This window comes from Armigeres subalbatus, chromosome 2 (genome assembly GCF_024139115.2).
Source record: "Armigeres subalbatus isolate Guangzhou_Male chromosome 2, GZ_Asu_2, whole genome shotgun sequence".
NCBI classification, from domain to species: Eukaryota; Metazoa; Arthropoda; class Insecta; order Diptera; family Culicidae; genus Armigeres; species Armigeres subalbatus.
The window spans coordinates 91,236,764-91,250,205 of record NC_085140.1 but is presented as its reverse complement, the minus strand read 5'-3'; the positions used below and the strand labels follow the sequence as shown (position 1 = coordinate 91,250,205).

Here is a 13,442-nt window from a genome sequence, read left to right as displayed (position 1 = left end):
TTAATTGGTGATGTAACAGTAAAATTTATGATATTTTAATAATATTTTTTATCCGGGTCCGCTCGCTTTCAAATCGTCTTCTATAAAAACATTCTTCATGCCTGCCGTATCCTAACGGAACTATCAATTCTATACTTTCGCCTCTAATTCTATCATGAACATGTACGTCCAAGTTTGGAAGATGATATTAGCATTTCAATATCAATGCAAATTATGTTTTTTGATTTTAAAGAATGTTCATGCAAAATTTTAGGCAAATTAAAAAAATACAAAAAATGAACCGGCCTTTGATTTTACAAAGTATTGCTCAGTTGAATCCGTTCCGCTGCGTGCTGTGTAAAGATTCTCCTAAGCAAACATAGCTGAAAAAGAAATGGACTCGATTCAACTACGAGAAACTGAAGACGGTCTTTTGAGGTCGAAATACGTATCTGTAAAGTTACGGTCAAGTGATGGAATTAAATGGGATAGTGCTAACTAACCTTATGACAAGTGAAACACCACTGGGCAACTGCAAATATCTGTCGCGTTTGCACGAATGCGCGAATGGGATCTTGCGTGCAACAACTCAGCGATAGAATCACGATGACAGCCATCCAGGGACGCGACATTCGCGTTGCATGTGTTTAGGGAATCTTAAAGTCTCCGTGCTAGCTTCCCACAATTTTCACAAAAAAATTAAGCACGCAGCGTTGCTTTTGAGCGATAAAGTTAAAATCGTGCAGTATCAAATTTGAGCTTGAACGAATCAACAATTCACCAAGGAAGTGTGGCTCCAACAACGTTTGTTATAGCATCCAGCGCACAATGAGAAAAAAATTGTCCATAACGCGAATAAATTCAATATCTCGGTTCGGTATTGGCGGATTGCGCTGAAATTTTGACACAAAACGTAGAACATGAACAGAGGTGGTAAGGTTGACTGCACGAAGCTGCAAGACCTCGTTTTATCCTAATCCATCGGAACAAATTCTGCTATACTTTGGTTTATAAGGTGAACACGCTTCCTGGCATCGTGGGGTTGGCTTTTTACTAAACGCCAATATAATCTACTAAATCTAATCTTTACTAAACGTCAAAAATATAATCTTCCGGATTTGATACACGGGTTCGAAACTTTACTATAATCCAATGTTATGCGCTAAGGTGCTAACCGATGCAGGCGATTTCTACAGTCAAATAAATGCCGTCATAGATAGAATTCCAAAGGGTGACCTGTATGGGCCATTAGGGTGACCATATGCAATTTTTCCAAAGGAGGACAATTCACCAAAATTGAGCGAAAAAGGAGGACATTTGGTTGAAAAAGGAGGACATTAAAAACATCGATCGATTTTTATTTTTAATATGATTAAGAATGTCATATTTGTCAGATTTTTGCACGCTAAACTCTATTTGAAGAAGTTTTTGTAAGTTGAGGCAAATGCAATATCTTCTAAAATTGAAGAACAGAAGATTTTATTAACAGATTACTTTATTAACTTCAGATGGAACGTTTCCGATTCTCATTATAGCCTACATAAAGCACTTTCTAATTATAAACTACCAGCAACACCTTTTTATTGAAAAGATTTTAACTTCAATAAATTTTTAAATCATTAGTGAGCAAATGTTGAATATTATTATGCTGGCTTTTTCAGCGATATTCCACAGAATTCGAACAAGAATCATTGTTTACAATAATGAATACTTTATTGCAAAAATAAATAACTGACCGAACATTAGGTTCTATAAGGACCGAATGCAAGACCTTTCCCGTCAAAATTTTGTATTCGCTCAATCGATTCTTTATTTTATTTAAGATCAACTTCCGAAAAGAAACCATAGTTTTTGACGCCTCTAAATGTTTTTATTGTTTAAAACCAAAAATCAAAAAAAAGCTGTTTTTCAAGATTGGCCTAACATTTGCACGATTTTGAACGAACATCGGGTGAATTTTCCAGGCCAGTTTACACGTGCAGTATTGTCGGGTTCTGTTTTTGATTTTTAAAATATTTAGCGGCTTAAAAAATATGGGTTCTTCAAGAAAGTTGACCCTGAATAAGTCAAAGAATCGACTGAGACAATAAAACTAGACACAATTTTTGACGGGAAAGGTCAATTGCACAGCGATTTTTTTTCTTAAATGTCATTGAGAATCACCGTTGAAGCCATTAGAATGATATTGTTAACTGTATGACCACAAAGTTCTCAATTGAACAAATTCTAAACTGTTTAGATTTAGACTAAAGAAACTGAAAACTACCCGGATTAGTTTTAGGTATTTCTATTCCTTTCTAGGCATAATGAGCGGCTGCTCCTTGCCTCACATATTCAAGAAGCATACCGTGCGATGCGTTTAAAAGGCAATTTAATGGGTGTTTACTCGAAGAAAATTTTGAGAAACATTTGCATTATGTTTTTCTTAATTCATTTTTCACAATTCCGATGCTTCTGATATTGTTGACACCTGTATTACTGTAACTCAAGCCGTTCGCTTGCTATATTCACATTAATTCAATTCCAAAACTCAAAGAAAAAAAAAAATCAGAATTAAAACCAGTAACGCAAACGTGTACAATGTTTTGTTACAGAATGGACTTCTGTTGTATCATTGTTTGCTAAACTAGAATTTCTTCAGCAATAGTTATTCATGCAACTGCTTTTCCAAAATGTCCAAAAAGGAGGACATTTTAGCGTAAATAGAGGACATCTGGTTTTTAATGAAAAAGGAGGACATTTCCTCCTTTAGGATACCATATGGTCACCCTATGTATGGGCGACTTCAATGCGAAACACGAATTCCATAACTCGAACTAAATGAGCGCATTATAGACCGCTATGGTCTCGAAGCGAAAACCAAGAGCTGCCTGAAGAATTCTGAGGTAGCAACGACATAGTGATTGGAGGATTACTTACTCTTACCTCATCGACCAATTCACATGGCCACGTAGGACGCCCGTGATGGCTTTGCAGAAAGTTACTTCAACCATGGAATAAAGTGCTGATATCGCATCTGATCATCATTATGCGAATTGCTCGGGAGAAGGAAAGAGTATGATGACGGTTCGACAAACTCCGACCAGAAGATGTTATGGTGGAAAGTTCCTTCGTGGAAAAACTGGAGAGTCAGTCAGGTACGCCGGATGGCACCAGCCAGCGTGGAAGATCAATGACTCACCATCAAGAACGCCATCATCGCCGACAGCGATAATAATCTGTGCGAACTGCTCACCTAGAGAAAACAATGGTAGAGACGCCAAAGGCGTGATAGAGTAATCAAAACCAGCGGAGTCAAAGTCTAAAGCCCGTTAACGGTACTCGGCAGAAGAAAAGGAACTAAAACGCTCATGTCCGAGCAGGAGCGACGACCTAAATAACACAAAATTGATATGAACTAGCCTCGCATAAGAAGTAAAATACCAAAAATAATATGCAAATTACTTTGGACATAACATGTTTAGGTATTTCAATACCAAACAAATGATAATTTGTAATGCGTTTGGTATTGAAATAACAAAATATGTTATGTCTGAAGTATTGTGCATATTAATTTTTTTGTATTTTACATCTTATGCAAGGGTAGTTCATAACAGAGTATGGTATCAATGACAGAATTAGGTATTATTGAGCCAATTTCTCCTGCTCGGGTACTGACTGACCCAACTGACCAGTTGAAACGCTAGTTCACCACCACCTCGGCATGAAATGCTTAATGCTGACCACGACATCCGCTTAAAGAATGCATCGTTTATAACGTAATATCTGTGACACATATATCTTAAGTCTCTTAGTATCTTCGTGTGATTCAAACTTGGTAAATTTTTCGGAAAATTCATACAAATTCATAATTTTTTGCCGATTTTTAAAAGTTTTTTCGCTTAAACTTATAAAACTAACACATTTGTATCAACAAACGCAGGATGATCCGTGGGTTTGGAGATGATCACAAAAACATAGAAGTTTCTTGTTTTAAGTCAAAAGATTTAAATGTCATTTCTGAAAGTTTGTGTATTTCGATCACATCCTGTTTCCCATCGTCATAATCGACGAGAGTCAGGTAGGTGGATTGACCCCAAGATAAATACAAGAGCCTTGATTGATCCTCAATCAAACCGTAGGTTGCTATGGAATACCGAGTTCTCATCTGCCACAAAAGCAAATTATTGAATGTTAAAACAGCAACCCCTCGGCCTCGGGGTATACAAGACCCATAAGTAAGTAAAGCTTTGGTTATTTTACTGCTTTTTATTTCTCGTCATTTTGGCGTGTGGGCCTTATGCAACCTGGGCAAACTAGAAGTTCTTTGGAAATTTATTATTCTAATGACCCATTCAGATACCTACCTACGTATTGACAGTGTATGGCCGGATTTTCGGACGTTCGAGTATAACTCACTTTTCATATGTTCTTGCAATTTTAAGATTTATTTAATGGGAGCATTTCTTACAGCCTATTCGCGAAACTCTTCTTGCATTGCGTTCAATTCACATTTTTACATTTTTCTTACTAAAACAAGGAAACAAATTTTCAGCTGCCTGCTCAATCCTAAATGTTAAATTAAACTAATAGCACTATGTTGGTATGTACAACTGCTTTGCTCTTCATCACTGGTTTACGTCGCATAATTTCTATAATATCATTACAAATGTCCAAAACAGGAAGATTTTGCTTTTGCCTGCTGTATTCGTATATGTACATCAACGCAGATAGCACTTTGTTAACTTTAATCCTAAATTACTTGCGTTCTTTTGGGTTCAAATCTACATCTATAAGAGCGATAGCCTTGTGCGGGGATGCTATTTACAGTTGAGTTTATTAGAAAATAATTTATTAATAAAATGCCTCATTAGTCATTATCTATTTTAGTACTTCCATCGTCGGGGAGATCATTTTGCGATATTTTGTTGCTATACAGTGGTAGTTTAATGGTTTGAACTTAGCTAGGAGCAGTAGGGAGTAAGGTTTACCTCTACTAGCGCACGATAGGAAACTTTTTCACCGTCATTATTGGAATCACCAACCGAGACTGGGTATTATACCATCGTAGTCATGCCCTTGTTGATGTTCTCCAAGTGTTCCTTGGCTTTGATACGCAGGGTCGCTATCGAGTTGGTCCGCATGTCGGTGGAGTGATTCACAGTCATATTGAGGGCAGTTCCGGTCGAACCTGCACCACCGCCGGTGCCATCTTGAGCCCCACTGAGAGCAGCCCCCAGAAGACGATGTTGCTGTTGCTCTAGGGCACTACTGCCATCCAGGGGGCTTCCGCAATCCTGTAAGGGTTGATGGTCCAAACTGGCCAGCTTGGTCATTTTCAATCCCGTCGATGAGGTGGGTGACGAGGCGGCCGAAGAGTTGGGACTTAGGGGATGGCCCGTAAGCGGGTTGTTGTTGTTGTTGTTCGAAGCGCTACTGCTACTTAAACTTTGCGGCGATCTTAAACCAGGTGGCGTTAGTGAAAGGTTTTGGGGTGATGTTATGGGTATATTTACAGAGCCAAGCTGGGTTGGTGGCTGGGACGGATGGGTTTGTCCAGGGGCTCCGAGGCCCACTGCTGGACCACCACCAAGTGGCGAGTGGCGGGGCGTAAGCGGCTGCTGCGGTGCCATCGAGAGGTTCTGCGGGGCGATAGCACCGTTGGGATGAGGCGGAGAAAGGCGCATGCTGTGGCCGCTCATTTGCTGCTGCATGGCGGCCATACTCTGCGGTGATATTCTGAGGTTTTGTGGCCCGTTCGGGTGCCCCAGGCCCAGATTGGTCATGCCCAGGTTGGACGGATTCAGGCTTAGGGGTGGCGTTAGGTAGCTCGGGTAGACACCCTGAGGATGCGACAGGAAACCTAAAATGGTAAGGAATCAGATGAGTACACCAGTTCACGAAGGAAGTTAATGCTCGTAGCTTACCGGGTAGGGCTGACAGCAGCGGAGGTGACAGCCACGGGTCCACGGGGAGATTCGCTCCATTGCAGGATAACCGGTGCGGTAGCTGCGAGAAGTGGGACAGTCCTAGCCTCAAGCTTTCCGACTTTTCCTGGCGGCGCCATTTTGCCCTTCGGTTCTGGAACCAAACCTGGCGAAACGGAACAGAGTGAAGGAAAAATTAATGAAATTATTCCCCATTTATGAACGTTTAATTACATTTCAAAAGCGTCATCGCGACGGAGCGACCAAGCGGCATGAGCATTGCGCGTTGTTGTGGCGAAGGTAGGTAATCGATTGATAGGAAGAGAGACGCTGCGATAATTATGGAAAGTGGGACGGAAATGTGTCGTCCTGGGTAAGGAAAACGACGGGAAAGCATTCAATTTTCAGTCCGTAATTTTTAATTAAAAAATGAAGAACCGTAAATGCGACCAGTGAAGAAGACAGCGAATTGAAGGGCGTTTAAATGAATAATGTAATTAAGTTTGTTTTGAACGTTGAGGCATGATGACGTGTATTGTTAATCTATGAAAAACATTTTCTTCTAAGATTATTGGCTGACTTCAATTTAAATATTGAATTTGGAAGCTTGAATTATGATACACAGGAAGTAAATGTATTTAATAAGAATGAAAATTACATAATTGTATTTGAAAAAAATAATTTAAGCTGAGAGGGATTTTCAATGATTTTTTTTTATTTTAGCAGGTAAAGGCTTTTAAGGACTAGTATTGGTTGTTTGATTTCAGTTACTTCGATCTGGTGGATTTTATTTAGGAAACAGGATTTATTTCTATTTTAATTTAATTAAAAAGGACTAAATTCTAAAGGAAATCTTATCAATTTTTAAATTGACTTGTCCTAAGACGAGTTTGTACTAGATCGATTTAATTTCATCAGTTTATTGAACCTTCAACAGATACGTGTTTCAACCTCAACAGTAAGACCGAGTCAAGTACGAGACACTTAAGACATTCCACTAAATGCGCAATATAATTTTCTTCTCAATCGGAATCATCTTCTCGGAATCCAAAACAAATTTCACTCGTATTTTCAAGGGAACCCCACTCAAATCGGAAGCAACGCACAACTATCTTTTTTATTAATTCACGTATGTTGCGACGCAGCAAAGCTGGAATCATAAAAATGACAGTTGTGCGTTGCTTTTGTATTAAAAGGGTGCCTTTTAAAATGCAAGTGAAATCTGTTTTGGATTCCGTGAGGATTGTCCTTAAAGGAAGAGTGGAGGTTTAGGTTCCACCGGTAGTTGATTTTTGTTTCAATTCCAATCCACAGAGGTTTGACATTTGAATCTGATATGTAAGATATTTTCGGAATAATTCGATGCAGAGAACATAAATCTAGAATCAATTTTTACATTGTCATATTGGTTGCAATGTGTTGGGCTTCAATTATTGGTTTTGTATTATTTGAAACAAGAATTTGGCTGAATAACATTTTCGGCCAACTGGCTCTTTCTGCCAACCGAACATTTAGGCCGCACGATATTTTCATCCAAAGGACCTGTTCGGTCAGACGACCTTTGTGTATGTCTCATTCGGCCATATGACAAACAAACCGTTTTCGGCCTAATAACTGTTTCGGCCGAAAACGGCTTGTTTTTCATTTGGCCGAATGAAACATACACTAACGTTCGATTGGCCAAACAGGTCCTTTGGATTAAAATATCGTGCGAAATACCGATATGTTCGCTTGGCAGAAAGAGCCAGTTGGCCGAAAATGTTATTCGACCCAAAAAGTCATAAGGCCAAACGTGTCAAACTGACCGCAAATGCCTTTTGTTGAATGGGTAATAAGCCCGACAATGGTGTTAACGAGTAGTTCTCATCGAACTTTTCGACAGAAAAATGGAAAACATGCATGTTGTATTTTGGCGTATACGTCAGTTTTTCAGATTATGGCAGAATAGTGAATATGAAAAGTGTGCAATAGGATGCCAATGAAAATGACATTTTCGAATTTCAAAAAACGACATTTCAAAAAACGACAAGTTTCATTACCCCAAAATATGACCACAACTTGAAATAAGTTTTCCCAAGTGAGAACCAAAGGAAAAGTCGAAAATCGAATTTTTGTTTTTCATGCCAAATGTCTTATAAATGCATGAAACGTCGAGATCTGATGTCATTTAAAAAAATACCGACTTAATCCACCTACAGTGAACGCAACCCTTCTTACACTTTTGAATGGTTGTGTGTGCATATTACAATTTCTATGCATATGACCTTCAATTGAATGTAAAATAACTGATATTATCATGCTTTTAACGATTTCAAAATAAAAAAAGGGATATTTCAATGACAAATCGGTCCAAGGACGACTGAGATCTTGATGGGACATATTTTACCAATGTGTGAAGTTGATACGTCTAATGCTTTATGTTCGTATTTCAGAGATATCTCCGGAACCCAATGTCTAATTGCAAAAACAAAATACAATGGGTTCAATGGCAAAGTCATAGCTTTCGTTTAAAGATAAAATTATGCAAATTGGTTTACAGACGGCTGAGATATTCATGTGACATTATTTTGTTAGTTTTCTGAAAATACACTTCATGTTTGTATTTCTCACATATCTCTGGAACCAAATGTCCGATTGCAAAAAAAAAAAACTTGTACAATGACAAAGTCATAGCTTTCGTTTAGTGTTAAAATCGTGCAAATCGGTCCACGGACGGCTGAGATCTTGATGTGACATTTTTGTAACGCACACACATACGCACACACGCACACACACACATACATACATGTGCTCAGTTCGTCGAGCTGAGTTGATTGGTATATACGACTTGGGTCTCCGAGCCTCGGATAAAAAGTCGGTTTTTCAAGCGATCTTTATACCCTTCTTAGGATGTAAGAAGGGTAAAAATGGATAAAAAAATCGATTTTTTTTTAGAACATTTTTAGGACTTAGGACTGATTTAAGGGTGCTCAAAACTTTTTTTTTCTCACAAATGGGAAATATTTTTTTTGTTATTTAATGCTAAAGGACTCAAAATGCATGAAACTTTGAGAATATAATTTTTGAAGAAGTCGACTGTTTTGGGACATCGAAAAAAATTCTTGAGAAAGTCCCAAAAATGTTTTAAGAAAAAAAATAGATTTTTCATTTTTTTAATTAGAATCAAATTTCGACGTTTCATGCATTTTGAAGTCATTTGGCATCAAAAACAAAAAATCTATTTTCGACTTTTCTTTTGGAAAATTTTCATGGGTTCAAAACTTTGAAGAATTTTAGTACGATATGAAAAGAAAGAAATGAGACATCTGACTTCTAATTTCTCACTTTCAATGAGATGTCAAAAATAAGCAGTGAGAAGTAGCAGAAGAATCAGGCATTTCTGGCTGGAAAGTGTTATTGGATCATACGGCCGAGCTCGTCATTTGGTCGAAATGCTCGTCTAGCAAAAATGGATATTTGACCGAGAATATCGTTTGTCGAACAGATCATTTGGTTGAAAACGTCGTCTGGCCGAAATGGTCGTTTGGCAGAAAGAGCCATTAGGCCGAACCTGTTGTAAATGTCGAATACCCGAAAATATAATTAGGTTCAATAATAATTAATGTGAAAAGTGTGTAGTAATTAATAATTATTGAAAAGTGAGAAGTGATATATCAAAAGTGAGAAAAATGGAAAAAGAAATGTGAATTGAGTCACATTTTTTTATATCTTTATCAACGAGACTTGCAGTCCTAGGCTGGCTCATCTTGGGTACAAAATGAGTCAATTTTCACCTCTCACTGTTCATTTCCCACGTCTCACTGTTAGAATTAGAATTGAGAAATTAAAAAGGAGTGAGAAGTTGAAAATAAACAACTGAATTCTCACTTCTTACTTATCATCACTCACTTCTCATTTCTCACATTCTTACCGTGAGAAGTGATAAGAGTGGAATGAGATGTGATAAAATGTAAAGAAGTATTACTATTTGAAATGTGATAAAGAAGTATCACTACTTACGGGTATACCCCGTTAGGTATAAAGACGTTAGCCATAAGTACGTTAGGCATAATGGACGTTAGACATAAAATGATCCACAGAACAGCCCATGTCATAAAGAAGCCAGAATTATGCCAAACGTCCATTATGTCTAACGTACTTATGCCTAACGTCACGGACCCCTTCTTATATGTAATTTTTTCGAACTTCGCCCTCCTCATTTCGTACATCTTATTTTCCACTTTTTATTTCTTACTTTTGATTTCCTTCCGGTGTTGAACTTAGTCTTAATTTAAAAACACATTTATAAAGATAAAAAAATAATTTCCTACCGTTAATTTCATTTTAAATGATTATTATATTCTCTGTTGATCTCCTAAACAAAATTATCGGCCAAATGACTTATTCTGCAATTTATTTAAAATTTATCCTTCTGCAGAATAAGTCATCTTCTTCTTCTTCTTCTTATTGGCATTACATCCCCACACTGGGACAGAGCCGCCTCGCAGCTCAGTGTTTATTAAGCACTTTCACAGTTATTAACTGCGAGGTTTCTAAGTCAAGTTAACATTTCTGCATTCGTATATCATGCGGATAGCATGATGATACTTTAATGCCCAGGGAAGTCGAGTTAATTTCCAATCCGAAAATTGCCTAAACCGGCACCGGGAATCGAACCCAGCCACCCTCAGCATGGTGTTGCTTTGTAGCAGCGCGTCTTACCGCACGGCTAAGGTGGGCCCCTCATAAAGAAATATACAAAAAGCAATAAAACTAAGCATATTTCCATACATTACACCTTTCTTAGAAGCATTTAAAGCTCATGGAAAATTGTATCAGTTTTATTGTTTTTTTTTGTATTCTTTTTATGGAAATTTTCTTTATTTTTTCATTGCTTTTTATTGATTATTTTGTGAGAAATTTTGAATTTTATTTATTTAGTGGAAAATTTTGTAATTGCTAATTGCTTATATTGATTTATTTGGGGAAATTTTGTATTTTTTTCCTTGAAACATTTTAATTTCTTTGTGGAAAATTGTAATTTTTTGTGTTCATTTATTTGTTTATGGAAATTTCGCATTATTTGTACAAAATTTATATTTATTTAATGCTCATATCCTGATTTCTTTATTGGCAATTCCCTTTTTTATGGAAAATTTCTAAATCTTCAGGGAAATTTTGTTTTGCTACCTCGGGCAAATGGCTTTTGGTCGAATTCCATTTGGATGAATTTCACTTTCAATCAAAACGGTTGTAAAGCCGAAAACATTTTGGCGAAAATTTCATTTAGCCAAATGAGACATACGGTTGAGCGAGTCATTTAATCGAAAAAGTCGTATGGTCAAATCGCTAAAACGGACCGTAAATGTCTTTGATGAATGGTTTATATGGCCGAAAATGTCATTTAGCTGAACAATAATGAATGTAAAAAATGTAAAGTGATTAATGAAAATCGAGATTTGTGAGACATGAGAAATAAGAAGTGAGAAAAAGTGTTCTTACTTCTCACTCTTCACATTCTCGCTTCTCACTGTGCGAAATTGAAGTAACATGCGAGAAAAAGATGTGAGAAGTGAGATGTGAGGTATGAGACCTCTTATTACTCATTTTTTACGTCTTATTTCTCGCATCTCAATCGAGGGTTGAGAAATAGCAAGTGAGGAACGAGAAAAAAAATTTAGGCGTCCAACAAGTCACTTCTTACTTAAGAAAATTATTTTGAGCTTTTTAGTGGAATGTCTTCACTTGTCATAAGACGAGTTTGTACGTATCTGTCAAGGTCCAATAAAGTGGTGGAATTAAATGGGAAGGTATAAACTCGTCTTATGACACTTCTTACTTTTTACTTGTCACTTCTCATTTCTTACCTTCTACCGTAAGCAGTAAGCAGCGAGAAATATCCTGTGCGAAGTAGATAGATTTTTGAGATTTCTCATTTCCCACTCCTCATTATTCGCTTCCCACTTTTCACAGTGAGAAGTGTAAAATAAAGAGTGAAATGTGAGACAATTCCTTATGTCTCACTTCTCATTCGTTACTTCTCAATTCACATTTTCACACTCTCTATTATTCGGCCAAATTACTAATTCGGCCGAACTACATTTTCGAGCGTATGTCCATTTCGTCCAAATTATTGTCGCTATTTTAGAGATGAATCAGCATTGGGCTGATTTTTTGGTTAGACAGTTTCTGTAAAATTACATTCAATTGTGGAGGTATAATACTGATTTGTTTTATGGTAAGTGAGGATGCTTATCATGTTGATATTCTTGAACCATGCCTATTAAGTGGTCCACACGTATATGAAAAAATTCAAAATCAATTTTTCGAGACATATACAAACTGAAAATAAAGCCTTTTGCTCCCAGAAGCTACTGTTTTCTCATACATTCAGTCGATTTTTCCCATATAAACTTCAGGCTCGTTGAGCATCCGGTTAGATTTGACGGATGTGGCTGACATTTTCACAGCAATATTCTTCGAAAAGGCCTTGATTTTTGTTCTAATTTCCTAAAAGTTTCTATCGTTAATAAACCAAAATGGACATGATCAATGAAGTCTTTGTGGTTCTATATCCTGTATTTGCTATGATGGCCTTTTATCGTATGAAGAGTATTTCATTCGAATACATCTCATTATTTCTATGGAAGCTTGGCCATGAAGGTTTTGTTGCTTAGAAGTTCTGTTCGTCTAATTTTTTACCAACATCTGGGACTGTAACCATATAAATCAAACTTTTTGCAAACAAAGCTCCCTGCTCTATTTTTTTCGATTATCCGATTTTTACTGTGAGTTTAAAATCCAACAATTGTTTCACTTCAATTGTTTTTTCGTCCCTGTTGCAAGTTCAATATACGTCACGTATTTTTAACCAGCAATTATCTAATTCTCCAATTTGTCAAAGAAAATTCATTTAATATTCATTTTTTATGGTTTTTGTAAAAGACTTGAGTACCATGGTAAGAATAAGTGCAATCGAAACAGTTACACCCATGAACAGTTTTTACATTCGCACCGTGAACCTGATCTCCGAGCGCAGCGCAAAAAGAATCTTTCTCCGCTGATATAATTAACGAAGGAGAAAAGATTAAAATGCAATTAGCCTCGTATTTTTCCCTCGTCGCTCCTTCCAGAGCTGGCTGACGAAAATGTGTGCAGCTTCAACGCGGTGCGGCGGCGTGGAGTTGATGATTCATTTATAAGAGAAACAGAAAGGAACCTCCCTCCTCCGGGGGACTGCCGCTTCGTCGTACTCGTTTCCTCATTTGCTCTAATTAGTAATGCTCCGGGTGACAGAGCTGTGGACTCCCTGTCGAAGGCAGAAGTGTGAATGCGAAGGAGATATGCCAATAGACCCGAGACGGTTGCCACCCACTTTCCCGTAAATTAAAACTTAATTAATTTCTGAATTAAATTAATTATTCTAACCATTAAGTTTGCTTTCTTCTCGAGCTTTTTTCCTCGATTGGTGTGAGTGAGACAGTGATGAAACGAATGAAGAAAAACGCGTTTAGCAAGCAGAATCATTGGCGAACAGTGGGAGATAAAGCTCTCATGCTGGGTCAACGGTGCAAGGAA

At 37.4% G+C, this 13,442-nt stretch overlaps 1 protein-coding gene across 3 annotated transcripts in view; it reads right to left on the bottom strand.

Moving 5' to 3' along the window:
- Positions 1–4,377: 4,377 nt before the first annotated feature.
- Positions 4,378–13,442, bottom strand: part of LOC134214698 (retinal homeobox protein Rx) — a 141,345-nt gene continuing 132,280 nt past the window's right edge. For 2 of the 3 annotated variants that reach the window (XM_062694016.1, XM_062694017.1), the window contains exons 5-6: positions 5,886–6,051; positions 4,378–5,821 (exon numbers count right to left, since the gene is read on the bottom strand). In XM_062694016.1, coding sequence (XP_062550000.1) covers positions 5,016–5,821; positions 5,886–6,051 — 972 coding nt within the window. In that variant the 3' untranslated portion in view covers positions 4,378–5,015. The remainder of the gene's footprint in view (positions 5,822–5,885; positions 6,052–13,442) is intronic. The other variant, XM_062694018.1, reaches the window with a different exon arrangement.